Source organism: Hemicordylus capensis, chromosome 1 (genome assembly GCF_027244095.1).
Source record: "Hemicordylus capensis ecotype Gifberg chromosome 1, rHemCap1.1.pri, whole genome shotgun sequence".
Lineage (NCBI taxonomy): Eukaryota > Metazoa > Chordata > Lepidosauria > Squamata > Cordylidae > Hemicordylus > Hemicordylus capensis.
The window spans coordinates 158,613,682-158,629,467 of record NC_069657.1 but is presented as its reverse complement, the minus strand read 5'-3'; the positions used below and the strand labels follow the sequence as shown (position 1 = coordinate 158,629,467).

The following is a 15,786-nucleotide window of genomic DNA, read 5'->3' as shown; positions in this document are numbered from 1 at the left end:
TAGTTTTCCTCTGTGTGTTCCAATAATGTTAATAGCGATTTTCAGTTTTATAGAATCATGGGAATACTTCTCCACAGTTGCAGAGTAAGAAAGCAGTAGTGTATGTAGCACACACTGTTTGAATTGGCAAGACTATCTCTTCCACAGAGTTGGATAACAAAACATCCATGCTGTTCCATACTAATTTAACTACAGGGCCTATATAAACCTGCCAAGTCGATTAAATTAAATGTCCTGTTTTCAATCATGAATACAACTAAAACATAATATTTGCTTTAAATAATCCACTTGCATGATTTAGCACCCTTCTATAGGCAGCATCCAGACAAGCTATCCATGACCATTGAAAGCAAAGAGATGAGTTAGTCTCATTGCCCTGTTGATGCCGCCTGTTGCTTTACATTTATTGCCAGGACCAAAGGACAGAATTGTTAGCCATTAAATATTGCATCATGATTTGGGTGAATGTTTTCTAAATTTCTATATTTTCTTCTTTTACTCCTTTAAAAAAAAGGTTCCATAAATATATAGTACTTGATTGTTGCCTTTGACTGTAAATTACACCTACTGCTGTAAAATTAATTATTCAACTTATTCTGTAGATTTTTATTTCTAAAGGAGCCAAGCTAGTACCATCATATTTTTCTTAGGTCCCATGGATCATTGTGAACAGTTTTCCTACTATCAGGAACATTTTATGTTGCATAGATGTTCACTTCTGAGCTGCCTGCTTTCATGTAAAATATGAAAGCTTTGTCAAATCTGGTTTGAATGAAGGTTATACGCTTGTTTCAGACAATCTAAACATTGGCTTAGATTATCGTGGATGAGCCACAGTGAATATTGCACTCACACACTCCTCCATCCCTTTTCCTTCACTTGTGAAAGGAGGAAAGCAAATGTTTCCTAACTTTTGACTAAACCACAGTTTTCTGTGTTGTACAAACTTGGAACTGTGGTTTGTTGAAAGGGAGGGGCGCACAAGCACAAGACTCGCCACAGCATGTTAACAGTCATTCAAAACACTGAGATGATGTCTGTTTGAACCAGGCCATGTGTTACAGTCTACAAGTCATCCATTGGAACCAGGAGATTATGGACAGGATTGGAACTTGAGAAATCCCAGTAAAATTGCAGGATGGGTCTGGAAACAGAATGTCTAACTTCATCAGGAGTCAGTAGATGAGTGTAATCTGGAAGATAGACAGAGCTCAAATTACAGGACATTATGCCATAATAGCTGATTTACAGGGTCTGAGCCGAAGTTTAGGATCTGATTGGGAGGCATGTGAAATGGGAGAAGATAAAGGATCGAAAGCAAAATTTTATCAGGGTTATGCATTTGTGGTTACTATCAGGGTGATTATGCATGTTATGGAGAGAGTGGATAGGATAGAAGTTTTTCTCTCTCTCTATCACAACACTAGAACCTGCGGTCATCTCATGAAATTGATTGATCAACGGAAGGTTGGTGATGGCCACCATTCTCTGCAATGGAATGTGGTCATGGCCACCAGTTTGGATGACTTTAAATGGGGCCTAAACAAATTAATGGACACATCTGTCATTGACTATGAATCTTGATGGCTATAGGCTATCTCCAGGATCAGAAGCAATATGCCTCTGAATACCAGTTGCAGGAAAGGGGGCATGACTTCATCTGGTTGTGCGCTTCCCAGGGGTATCTGGTTGGGCCACTGTGGGAAACATGATGCTGGACTAGACAGGCCTTGGCCTGAACCAGCAAGGCTTTTCTTTTGAGCTAATCTTAACTCTCTAGAATGACTCCAAGGATACACTAAAGGTTAGTATGCACATAGATGCAAGCAGTACACAGTTGAGAAATCAAGATGAACAGGCATGGGCAGCCTAAAGAAAACGATCAGGGCATCAACACTGAGCAAAAGCTGGTGCAACCCACATTGAGAAACTTCTTATAGTTTTTGTTAGCCAGTCAACTCAGGACTACGTTTCTGCAGTCATGCTAGATCCTGATGAACCAAAATGAAGACATCTTTCCAAGGTATAACCGACCCAGGCCAAGATCTTGGTGTACAGTGTCAATTTTCTCTGTAGATAGCAGATGACTCTGCAGTTCAGGGACTGTTACTTCTGACACAGGAGGAAAAAGTACTTGCTATGTGAAATGCAAAGTAGCCTTTGCATTCGTAAAATGTTTGAGTGCAAGGGGGAAAAAAAAGGTTGCTCATTGTTTAGCATTGAAGCAGAACTATATTTTATATTAAGTAAAAGCCAAAGCACATGCACCTGCCCCATTTTAGTCTAGTTTCAAATTGGTTGGATAGTGGCTATATTTAAATATAATTTATAAAGAAGCTAGAATATAGCCATTTTCAGTTATTCATACTCTTTAATAAATGTCATCCCTTTAAAGAAATTTAGGTTTGTATTTCCATGCAGTCAGGTCATTCTCTGTAGACAGTGCTGCCTCCCCCCCCCCCGCTTTTCCCTTGCTGCTTGTATTTTTAATAAATACATTTCATATGGTGTAGTGTTTATATGTATAAAAATACAGTACTAATACAAATTAGAGGGGACTTCTGATAGATTCACAGATTCATTTCTCTTTTCTCCTCATATCTTAACAGCATATTGCATACACCACACCATTCCAGTTACATTCTGAGCACCCTAATGGCATAGTCAAGCTGGGCTTTTACTCACAGTTTATCATTCCGCCTCAATAGTCAGATTATTAGTTAATCAAGCAGATGGATTAATCCAGGGTTTGCAAAAATGGGAGGCATTTGTGAAGGTTAATACTGCAGTAGTTATTTAGTCTTCCTCTTCAATTGGTATTCCTTATTCTCAAAGTCAGTTGAAGTATCGAGATGAGGCCGTAGCTCAATGGTAGAGCATCTGCCTTCCGTGCAGAAGGTCCCAGGTTCAATCCTTGCCATCTCCAGGTAGGGCTAGCAAAGACTCCAGCCTGAAGCCTTAGAGAGACGCTGCCAGTCACGGTGGACAGTACTGAGCTAGATGGACCAACTGTCTGTCTCCATATAGGCAGCTTCCTGTGTTCCTATTTCATCAATTATTCAACTGTTTTATATATATATATATATATACACACACACACACACACACACACATACACATATATATATACACATATATTTGATGCCATAATTTTATGTGGTACATATAATTCAAATAAACTGTCCCAAACTGTCTCTGCCCCAAAGAATTTACCGTCAAAATTCAACAGTGGAGAAAAAGCAAGAGGAACAGTATAGGAGATTAAGCGCAAGAAGGGAACTCTTCATGTTGGGGACCTTCTATGCTGCATTTTAAGACAATTAAAAGAAGCGACTTTTAAGATCTCAAGACATTATTTATATTCCACCATAGTGGCTCGCTGTAAGATGCTTAAACTGTTCAACAAAAGTACTTCTCAGTGAGACAGATTCTTAGTCAAGCTTCAGTAGGTCAGTAAAATTAGCTAAAAAAGAAAGGGGCAGAGAATTTTAGGTGGTTATCTGTAACCACAGTGATCAAACAGGAATGCTGAATATTCTGGACAGTCAAACATCCTATTTCTCCATGTCATTTGACATTTTATGATGATGATGACAAATCTGCATCAAAGTTCATTTGATATAACCTTTCTTTAGTGATGCTTACTTAAATCCTTGTTGCAAATGTTTTATTTCTCCCTCTAAAGTGGGGGGGGGACCCCTTTCCCACAGTGTCTCCTTGCCTCTGTATCTTGGCATGTTTTTTTTTCATATTTCTCGCCTAATCCTCTCCTCTGAATGAAGATCTTCCACCCCTTTATCAGTATGCCAACCAAGGTTGCCTTTCAGGCAGGCCTTTTTCAGGTGTGCTGACTTGTAACACAAAAGGCACAGGTTGGAATGCAATCTGGTTGGTTTGTAACAAGCCAGAGTTTGCCTGCTGCCAGTGATATTTACTAATGTCAGTAATGACCATAAATGTGACTTTCCTGTCTGAGCTTTTTGTCCTCATTAAACTTGTGTTCACCTTCTCTGAAACCCTCCATGCTGCATGCTAGCACGGAGCAGCCGTATCCCCCGACCCAGCGTGAGTCAGGGGTGCAGCCGCGATACCAGCCGTGAGAGCAGCCGAGATACAAGCCCTGCTCGGGGCTTCCCTCCACTTGGTGAGTACCTGCAGGCACTGGAGCTTCTCAGGCCCTTCCCTTTCCCCCTTTCTTGTTGCCTAGTCAAGGCATCACTAGGTGGAATGAGCTTGTTTTTCCTCGTTTTACTTCCCTACACTCCCCCTCTCTGACCCTCACGTTTCTTCTCTTCCCTTCTGCATGCTTAGATTCTGCTTTCATTTTGTCGGAGGATCCCTTAATTGAAAACTCTTTTGACTGTATCTAAATTCCTTAAGTGCATTTGAGCAGCATTGGTTTTGACAAGCGCAGCAAGTCTGAAAGCAGCTAGCCTGCATTACTGCAGAGAAGGGTGACACTACCAGAAAGCATGAGCTGGGCCTCTGAGGTTCCTTGCAATAAGGCGCTTATCCTGGTGAGGATTTAGCCAGTATGCTCACAATTTCCTTTCTTTTTTCTTTTATTTTTTTTTTAGTTTGCATTGTAACCTGTGGTCTGTGTGCATGCTATGATCAAGCTTATTATCCTAGAGTAACTCCTTTTCAAGCTTTAATCAGATATCCCTCATTTTAATGGGTTGTTCTTTAATTCATAGAGCTCAGTGGCTTGGACTAAATATTGCAGCACAGGCATGCCACAATATCTCTTATCATGAACATTTTGATCCGGCAACCCTAGTCCAAAGAGAACCAGTGTTTTCAGATCAGTAATATGAAGACCTGGTTCTTTGTATGTATTAAAAAATGTATTATTGGTTAATTAGTTGCATGAAAGATTCTGAAGGAAGGTTTACTCCAATCTGAGCATCCTGAAGCCTTGAAAGACATGGGTTTGTGTCCAGTCTGGATACAGAGTCTAATGCCTGTTTACTGTATGAAGTATAGCTCATGTTGTGGAACTAAAGCAGCCAGATAGGTCATGATCATATACCAACATCAGTTGTGTCTCAAAGGATATGTAAAGAGCTCTGTATTAGCAGCCCAGCAGTATGTGTACAATACTCCCTGGGATTTCAGAGTGGAGGAAAGAAAATGTTATGAACAAATGATGATGCTGTCTGTGAAGTCTGTAGGGGCTTATTTTTAACATTTCTGATGAAATAAAGCTGTGTTTAAAAACATTATAACTTGAATTTTGAAGTTTCTGCAGGGTAGGAGTTGGGAAGTTATCAGTAGGACATAGGTCCTGTGTAGTTCAGGGGCAATTATTTATTGATAATTTCATCCTGCTCTTCCTATTAGGAAAGCTCAGATTGACTTTCATGGGGGCTCCCTGTGGTCTCCTATCTAGAGACTGATAGTATCTCCTGCATCTGTTTTAGCTTCAACATTGGTACAGTGCTAGAGACTCCCAGCCATGTAATATATTTTAATCTGCATAAAACATGAAGAAAAACAAAATGGGCAAAACATTGGGTACTCCACTTATATCTCTCTATCTTCTATATATTTAATTCTCTAAGGCATACCCGTGGCTAATCCCATGTGTGGCAGCTCTCGCGAGAGTTTGGAGAGCTGCCGAATAGGCTAGCCACGGGATGGGTGGAAGAGGGGGAAATGGTGGCACCAGTGGTAGCCAAAGAAAACTGTGGTGGACAGCTGGCTGGCAGCAGGTTGAGTGGGAGGACAAAACAACGGCAGGCTGAACACTGTGCGGGCAGGCAGAACGGCAGGGGCGGGTGGGCAAAACGGTGGTGATGGAGGCCAGGGAAGAAGGCAGCGATGGAGGCTGGCCAGCGGGCAGGGGAAGGAAGAAGGCGGTGGGGGGGGGGGGCAGAAAACAACAGCGGCGGGGAAGCAGCAGTGGGGAGGGGAGGCAGCTAGAGGTGCAGATGCTCTGTGCCCAGCTAGTTCCATTTATTTATAGTAAGTAAAAATACTGTAATTAACAAAAAACAAGCAAACATTTTTCAACAATGACGAGTTGGTTGATCTCAGTCTTGTGTGGTCTACTTCTCTGCCCCGCTGCCCGCCCAATAATCCAATCATGTTTCATATGTACAAATAAAGGTAATGGCACAGTGTGGAAATGACTTGACTAGCAAGCCAGAAGTTGCTGGTTCAAATCCCCACTGGCATGTTTCCCAGACTATGGGAAACACCTATATTGGGCAGCAGCGATATAGAAAGATGCTGAAAGGCACCATCTCATACTGTGCGGGAGATGGCAATGGTAAACCTTTCCTGTATTCTATCAAAGACAACCACAGGGCTTTGTGGTCGCCAGGAGTCAACACCGACTTGACGGCATACTTTACCTTTACTGCTGGAAGGCTGCACACTTTACCTTTACTGCTGGAAGGCTGCTCACTTCGCACCTAGTTTTAGGTGCCAGGCTAAAAGCTTTTTACTTCAAATGATTTTAGAGCTGTTCTCTTTGACTGACTGGTTTATTGCTATCCCACATTTCAGTCCAGAAGGATTCCCAAGGCCTCATATATAAATTAATATAATACAGTTAAATTGGGACTGCTTTTATTCCCAGTGCCCCCCCAAGTGGAGTTATGGAGCTGCTGAAATCCCCATTATTCCCTATGGGGGAAAAGCTTAAAGATGTGCAAAATTCAGAAAAAAATTAAAAATCATGCCTTCCACAAATTCCTTTGAAATCTGGATGGTAGCAGGCACCTGTTGGGGCACTACCACCTGACCCACTCTTCTGCCCCCGAAACCCCTTTTCTGTCCCAAAGATGTGCCAACTTCAGAAATTCTTTAAAAATTACCCCTTTGCCCAGTCACTCTGAAATCTGGGTGGTAGCAGGCACGCATTGGGGCACTACCACCCAACCCATTGTGGCACTCCTAGGACACACCCACAGGCAGAAATGGGTGGCTAAAGGGTTTCTTTCTTTAAAGGCTGCAGTTGGGGGTGGGTGGGTGGTAAACTAAGTGGGTGCAGGGAGGAGGCTAGAGTCTGCTTGCCTGCCCACACAGAGCCTGTAGTCTGCTGGGCAGAGAATATTAATACTGATCTATATTGCAAGATCGATCCTGACCAGGGGCTCAAGGTTGACTCAGCCTTCCATCCTTCCGAGGTCGGTAAAATGAGTACCCAGAAATGTTGGGGGCAATATGCTAAATCATTGTAAACCGCTTGGAGAGCTTCCAGCTATAGAGCGGTATATAAATGTAAGTGCTATTGCTATTGCTATATAATGGGCACGGAGGGCTGGAGGACAGGCTTCTGTTTTTTAAAAATGAAAAAAAAATCTTTGGAATAGTAAAAAAGACAGAATTGTTTGTTAAAACCACAAGACTACACTACCCTTCTAACCACTTACTAGTACTAGCTAACGGGGATCCCTCCCACAGACAGAACTCCTATTTAAACATAGTCTAAACTAAACAACACACAACTTTTTAAATTCAATTGCAACCCCAAACCTCCCACCAAACAGGAAAAAAACCCCAAAATACACAATTCCAGAGATATGTGTGTGTGTGTGTGTGTGTGTGTGTGTGTGTGAGAGAGAGAGAGAGAGAGAGAGAGAGAGAGAGAGAGAGAAATGGGTACTCACTCAGTCTAGGGCTTCACCCACATTGGGTCCAGTTTTCCACTTCTGTGGTCTGGTCTCTGCTGAGTCTACTCTTTCTTCTTCTCCTTCTTCAGTCTTCAGATGTGGAGGCTGGGGCAAAAGCCTGGAAAATCGGGGTGGGTGGGGGGTGGGCAGTGGCTACAGGGGCTCCGGGGCTGCTGGCTTCCTGGCACAGACAGCAGGCACAAGCAGGCAGTGATTCAGCAGCAGCAGGAAGGAGGTGAAAAAAGAATTTTATTTTCTTGAATCAGCAGCAGGAACAAAAAAGCAATGTAGCAGAGAATCTATTCCAGGTTGGCACACAACAGGGGCAGGCAGGCGGGGTGGCAAGGCAGGCTGGGCTCAGGCTTGGCAAGGCAGCAGGCAATAGGCAAGGCAAAGCAAAGTGCTCTGTCTGTCTGTCTGTCTGTCTGTCTCTCTCTCTCTCTCCTCCCACGAGGCAAAAAGGCAGAATGGTGGCTGCTGCCTCTTTAAATCTAATCGAAAATTCCTCCTTGAACTCTTCCCCACCCTTGCCCCTTCTTCGACCCTTCCCCTGGCCATTGTAGGGTCAGTCAGCAGTGGCAGGAGCCAATCTGGAACCAGGAGGGAATTGTCAGCAGATCAGCCCATGCTTTCATTCACCAATCTGAAGCTTGGAAGGGCGGGAAATTCAAAATGATGTCAAAGCACAAAATGGAGATTGCCACAAAATGGAGGGCCAAAACAACAAAACATTTGGCTCTGAAATTTGGGTGATTTGTTTTGGAGCCAAATCTTGCCCAGCTTGCAGAGGGGCTATTTGTTTTGTATACAAATCGTCCGAGACAGGTAGATTTGGGTACAGATCATTCTGTACCCGAAATGTTTCACACATCTCTACAATGCAGGAGAGGAGAGCTGGTCTTGTGGTAGCAAGCATGACTTGTGCCCTTAGCTAAGTGGGGTCTGCCCTGGTTGCATATGAATGAGAGACCTGAAGTGTGAGCACTGTAAGATCTTACAGTGCTCCATCCTTAGGGGATGGATCTGTTCGGGGAAGAGCAGAAGGTTCCAAGTTCCCTCCCTGGCATTTCCAAGAGAGGGTTTAGAGAGATTCCTGCCTGCAACCTTGGAGAAACTGCTGCCAGTCTGTGTAGACAATACTGAGCTAGAGGGACCCATGGTCTGACTCAGTATATTGTAGCTTCCTATGTTCCAGTGAGTCTCCCTCTATTCCAGCATTGTACTGTGACTTTGTGAAGTTTATCAGAAAAAAATAATCTGAAGGCATAGTTAGGGGTGGGGGTTGGGCATTAGGTGTCCCAGCCTTCCCTTCCCCATCTCATTTTGTACCAAAATATGAACTTAGTGTGATATTTCAGTTTGTCCCTAATTTTAAGGCAACAACATCCTTTGATGTAGTTTTCATGTTTCTGATGTTGTTCTTGAATCCATAGACCCATGTCCCCCGCCCCCATAAAGGAAGAGCTAAACATACATTTTTTGAAAATATGAAGAAGTTATGGTAGGTGTGTTTGTGTGTGTGTGTGTGTGTGTGAGAGAGAGAGAGAGAGAGAGAGAGAGAGAGAGAGAGAGAGAGAGAGATGGTTTTAGAGCCACACGGGGATGGGCCTTCTCAATTGCTGCCCTGACAGAGACTGTGGAATGCGCTTCCTACTGAAATATGATCCTCCCCATCTCCGACAATTTTTAAAAAGCACTTGAAAGCCCACCTCTTCACCCAAGCTTTTTCAGCTTTTAAAATTTTAATCTGTTTTGACTTTTAGATTGTTTAAATTGTTTTAAGATTTTTGTGCATGTTTTAAACATTTTTCCCCTAAGGCATGCGTGTGTGCACACGCTCACAAGTTTTTTGTTGTCTGCTCAGTTAATTTTAGATTCTGCTCTGGATGAATCAAGAATGCACGTGTGCACACACTGCCTTGAGAACAAAACTTGTTCCGCACACAAATGAAAAAAATTAGTGGGAACACTGGTTTTAACTTGTTTTATGTTATTGTTAACTACCCAGAGATGAAAGTTTGGGGCGGTGTACAAATTAGATAGATAGATAGATAGATAGATAGATAATGGGAGATAAGGGGAAGGACCCAAACAAACCACAATATGGCAAAGCAAACCAAGATTTGGTGATCGTCTCTGGCACTAATCTGGGTTTGCTAAATAAACCTGCATGATGTCCGAACTTGCTCTTTGAAACAGAGCTGCTAAAAAAAACATTGGCATCATACTCAGACCTGGCATCAGCACACAGCACTCTCAGGCAAATGCTGGGAGCTTGGCAGTCCATGGGAGCCCACTGCTGCTGATGAGGTTGCCTGAACTGCCACTGGACCCCTTCTGTTCCAGTGCTGCTCTCGGTGCAGCAGATATACCACTATCTGAATTCCACCTCCATTGTTCCAGGAGCTTGTGGGGGAATTAAAATGGCAGCATGGCGGTGCTGACTGCCTGATAAGCTTGCCAAGATGGGTGCACCCACCCACAGCAATGATGATGAGAGGTGTGTTGCCTTCTGCCACTGTAACCACTGCTCTCCATCTGAGAAGCCCACTTGGTGGGGCACGACCAACCAAGAGGGTGGCCTCGCAGAAGGCACTTTGCCAAAGGCATCCTCAAACCGAGAGCTGGCATGTTTTCTCTTTGGCTTCTCGCTTTAATTACCAGATTGGCAGCTGTCTTTTTTTCCTGCTAGACTGAAGCACATATTTCTTCCTCATTCAGATATTAAACAACTCACTGTAACAGCTAAAGGCATAAATGTGTACATATCATAAATTTGATGAATTAGTCACAATGATAAATAGCCTGAATGACTATTAATGCTTAAGAGCACCTTTTCCAGAAGTGTCTGCTTCCTCTTTGGATAATGCAGATTTACCCAAACATGTTGCTTCATTTAGCATTTTGATGGCATTCTTTTGGCATTAATCAATACATTGTTGCCATACAAACTTTTTATGTCTTGGATCTAAAGGTAAGTATCCTAGGGTAAGATGACATTTCTCTGAAATTGCTGGATCTCTGTCAACTTACAACTAAGAACTTGCCTGATCCTTTTATTAAATGGTAAGCTCCAACATATTTATAGTGGTTGTTTTTAGCAAATGCAAATAAGTAACTGAATATACAGAAAACATGATAGGTTGCCATAGGATCCCCTAGAAATAATGGGATCTGTATTGTGATCCATTGAGATCCATAAGAATAGGTGCTGTGCCTGAGCAGGAGCCTCATGGAAGAATGCTGCAGCTCCTCGAGACGTCCGCACTTGGCCTCCATGCCTCAGTGTGGTGCTATTTAAGGTGAGCCAGACAGCATGTTCCTCAGTTGGGGACCTGGGGATAAGGAAGGAAGGAAACTAGACCTCATGGGCAGGAAAATTTACTCCACAGCCTGCCTGTCGATCAAAATAGCAAACTACTCAGCCTGCATGGCCAAATATAATCACTTCTTGTGGGAAGAACTTCAGCAGGATTTGGAGACTTTTATTGCCAGAAGATTTTAGAAAGAGATTCAAACAGACTGCGGCTAAAACTTCGGCACTCACTCGCCAACATCTCAGCACAGTGAAGCATCTAGCTGAAACTGAATCTAGATCTATGACTACCGCTGTGTCGATAAGATGACCTGCCTGGCTTCTCTCTTCCTCATTACAGAATGATATGAAGGAGAAGATTGAAGGTCTGCTGTGTGAGGGGAAAGGCCTCTTCAATGAGGAAACAGACTCCACCATGGAGAAGTTAAAGAAATCAAAATTTACTGCAAAGACCTTTACAGCCTCTTCTTTGTCTACTTATACTTTGAAATAGAAGTCATATTCTGAAAGAGGCCAACGTTTAGACAACAAGACAGGAGGGACTTAAGGAAACAATGCCACCCTTATAACAAAAATCCCTACTAGAACAAGAATAAAAACAACCAAGGACAACGTACCAAGCATGTGAAGCCTCAGAATCATCTTTGAGGTTTGCGATCGCCCACCATTGCAGCTACATCTCCTGACTCAATCCCCCTCAATACCTCCTCCACCAGGGGCAATACCATCATGGTGTGAAGCCAACTCCACCAGGTTTGCGACCCCATGATTGATGCCAGCGACCAACTCCATCAAGCTGACATGCCATGCCCCTGAATGGCACCTCATAACATCGGACCGCTGGGTCCTCAAGATAGTTTCCATGGGGTATGCCATAAGAGTTCAAAGTGATTCCAAAGTTCTCCAGGGTGAGATTCACTCAACTGACCCTGTTGTTAAAGGAAGAGGTGAAGGAGCTGCTAGCGTAGGGTGTAATTGCCACTGTGCGGTGGACACACAGACAGGAGGTTTTTACTCCTGGTATTTTCAGATACCAAAGAGGGGAGGTAGAGTCCGACCAGTTATGGATCTTTGCCACTTAAATTTGCCCATGTGAAAAAATTCCAAATGATAGCATTTGCAGAAGCTCTTACCACTTCTGTATCAAGAAAATTGGCCTGCAACGCTGGATTTAAGGGATGCATATTTTCACATTGGCATCAGGAAGGCGCACAGAAGATCACCATGAGAGAACAAGTCTTCCAATACAAGGTATTGCTCTTCGGCCTTTCCACCGCCACCAGGGTGTTTACCCAGAGCATGGCAACAGTGGTGGCTCACCTGAGGACACAGGGCATTGTAGTCTAGCCAGATTTGGAGGACTGGCTCATAACATCAAAAGACCAAAACGGCTTATGTTCTCAGACATTGTATGTGTTAGATCTCCTCCAAGACTTAGGAATCCAAGTCAAATGGGAAAGGCCTCACCTAGAGACCTGCAGTGGCCATCAAATACAAGGCAAATGGAGTCCACAACAAAAACAGTTCCATATCAATTTTTTGGAGCTCCTAGCTGTGTTTCTGTGGATGAAAGCATTCTTGTCACTTCTAAAGGGCCAGATAGTACAAATACAGCTGGACAACACTACTGCCCTGGCCTACATCAACAGACAGGGTGGGAGACAGTGTTGTGATCCCTTTGTGCCCTCAGCCTACAACTTTGGCACTGGTGTATCAGACACCAGATCTACCCTATAGCAATTCACATAAAAGGTCTGGACAATGTCTTAGACAGTCTGAGTCGCACTTTTGCTCAATAGCAGCAGCATGAATGGGAAATAAAGACACAGTATGCTGCACCACTCTTTGAGAACTGGATCTGTTCTACCATAGACCTGTTTGCCACATCAGAAAACACGAAATGTGTCCCAATTTTGTTCCAGAGCAGGTCACAACCCGAGGTCATTGTGGGTTACTTTCCAAATGGACTGGACTTGGGAGATCCCTTACATGTACCCCCTGCAACCTTTGATCAGTCGTGTGGTAGCCCGCCTGTTAGTCACTCCAATATCATGCATTCTAGTGACCCCATGGTGGCCAAGGTGACCTTGGTTTCCACAGGTACTCAAACTGTCAAGAAACAGGCACCACAGGTTACCACAAGAAACAGATCTTCTAACATAAGACAACGACCAAATATTACATTGCAGATGTGCTCATGCTATGCCTGACAACATGGCTAGTAGACTTCCAACTAAGAAAGCTTGACCAAAGAAAACCTTCCACAAGACATAATTACTTGAGAAAGTGGCTGTGTTTCAAAAACTATACGAAAACTAGAGGTTTCAACCCGAAACAGGCTACAATCAAAGCGGTTCTTCTCTATTTGACAACCTTGAAATCTCAGGATTTGGCAAATGTGTCACTGAAAGTCCATCTAGCAGTGCTTTCATCAAAACATCCTGGCTGGGAGGGCATCTTGCATCCTGATGTCATGCCCCCTCTCGAGGACATTGGAGAGGACTGGGAGTCAGGCGACTTATTAGAAAGTGGGGAGGCGCCTGAGGAGGAGCAGGCCAGTAATGTGAATGGGGAGGGAACTGAGATAGTCCAGGGCGAGTGTTTTGCACAGGAGGGGCCAGCAGGGCTGGGAGATCTTTGGAGAGAAGGGTCAGGATCTGAGCCAGAGTTTGAATGGCCACTATCTCCGAAAGAACGCAGATGGGGAAAATGTCAGCAGCAGGTGAGGGAATTACGAAGGAGTAATTGGCTGGTGAGAAGATAAGCTGGATTGAATCTATGGCAGCTGGCGGGGGTGGAGTGTTGATTAAGTACACGTGGCTGCTGACTATAAATTGGGCAGCCTGTGACTTGAACAAGCTGCTGGAAACAACATGTCAAATCTGCTTGGAGCTTTTGTCAGAGAGATTGTGACCTTGAAATTGGGCTTCTCACTTCTGTATTTTTGGTGAGATTGTTAAACCTGACTATTTAGCAGTAAAACTGAAACTTGAGCTACCAGCTATTGTGTAATATATTTTTGGCCAGCGTCTTCCATTGAATGAGCTCATAATGACTGATAGCAGAGCTTTTCTAAAAAGCCTCATGAACGTATACCCACCTATTTGAACTCTGGTAGAGCAATGGAGCATATCATTGGTTCTCTCGGCCTTTACTCAAAGCCCTTGCAAACCACTAAGCACTGCTTCTGTCAAATTAGTGACTTTGAAGACAGCCTTCCTTATAGCCATAACAACGGCTAAATGGGTTAGTGAACTAACAGCTTTACATATAGGCTCGCCTTTTAACCAGAATTTATCTTGACAAAGTGCTGATGCGTATTTATCCCAATTTCCTTCCCAAGGTAGTGTCAGATTTTCACCTTAATCAAGATATCGTCCTTCCAACATTCTTCAAGGTTCCTTCCATGCCTTTGGAGTGAGCTATGCACTCCCTAGATGTGCAACGAACCCTGCTAAACTACCTAGATCACACAAGAGGTTTCAGGACCACCAAACGCCTTTTTGTCGCTTACAAAGGCTCAGCTAAGGGTTCCTGCCTTTCTAGACAACAATAATTATACTGACTCATAGATCACAGAATGTAGACTCTCCAAAAGCTATCAAGGCTCACTTCACTCATGCCTATGCTTCGTCTGCTGAACACTTATCTGGTGTAACTTTTAAGGACATTTGCAAAGCAGCAACATGGTCCACAGAGTTACCATTCATCAAATACTATGCCATAGACTTGTGCTCTGCGGCTGAGGCCAGCTTCAGGATAAGTGTTTTAAAGCGGGTGTTACAATGATTACTACCGCACCCTCCTCCAAAGGGAGCTAGCTAAACACCCATTCTTATAGATCTCAATGGATCACAATCCAGATAAACAGGTTGCTCACCTGTAATTTATGATCTGGTAGTGATCCATTGACATCCATAAGACGCTCATGAACCACCCCACTGCAGTAGTGTTCTGCTATGAGCGTAATGAGTGTGCATGCAGTAAGATTCCAAAAGTGAACTCGCCAACTAAGGAAGATCGTCCTCATCGGTGGTCATCCAAGTACTGAGTAACATGGCATCCGGTCCACCTTAAATAGCACCACCCTGAGCTGTGGAGGCAGGGCGCAGATGCCTTGAGGAGCTGCAGCATTCCATCGCGAAGATCCTGAGCAGGAACAGCACCCATTCTTGTGGATGTCAACGGATCACTACCAGATCATAAGTTTCAGGTGAGCAACCGGTTTTTCTTAATGAGGTCTAAATGATTCAACACAATGCTGAGATATAATTTTATCTATTTAGGTTTTTGGTCTAAATTTGTTTGATTCAGTCATGGCATTTTATTGCATGTAGTATCATTCTGAAATCTAGAATATTAAACGTGTGTGTGTGTGCGCGCACACATACATGCATATTTTTTCTATCCATCAGTGGTTATTTAGAACTCTAATCAAGCAAGTAATAATTTCCAGGAACTTATATACAATTCAGCTTCTGGGTTTTTTCATGTGTTAAGAAACCTGACTATATCACAGCCTTGGAGATCAGCACAACTTTCTGGAGTTAGCCAGATTTTTGGTTAGGTAGAAAGTGGTTCTTGGTCAGGTAGTTTGCGAATAAAAGATACTGGCACTTGATACTGATACTGGAATGAGCCCCTGGTGGCGCAGTGGTAAAACTGCCGCCCTGTAACCAGAAGGTTACAAGTTCGATCCTGACCAGGGGCTCAAGGTTGACTCAGCCTTCCATCCTTCCGAGGTCGGTAAAATGAGTACCCAGAATGTTGGGGGCAATATGCTAAATCATTGTAAACCGCTTAGAGAGCTCCGGCTATAGAGCGGTATATAAATGTAAGTGCTATTGC

At 43.5% G+C, this 15,786-nt stretch overlaps 1 protein-coding gene across 42 annotated transcripts in view; it reads left to right on the top strand.

Annotated features, from left to right (window-relative positions):
• The window catches only part of CLASP1 (cytoplasmic linker associated protein 1), a 314,919-nt gene that overhangs the window by 202,061 nt on the left and 97,072 nt on the right, over positions 1 to 15,786 (top strand). For 27 of the 42 annotated variants that reach the window (XM_053312683.1, XM_053312433.1, XM_053312644.1 and 24 more), the window contains one exon: positions 4,037 to 4,144. The exons of the other annotated variants lie outside the window; for them this stretch is intronic. In XM_053312683.1, coding sequence (XP_053168658.1) covers positions 4,037 to 4,144 — 108 coding nt within the window. The remainder of the gene's footprint in view (positions 1 to 4,036; positions 4,145 to 15,786) is intronic. 42 annotated transcript variants of the gene reach the window in all.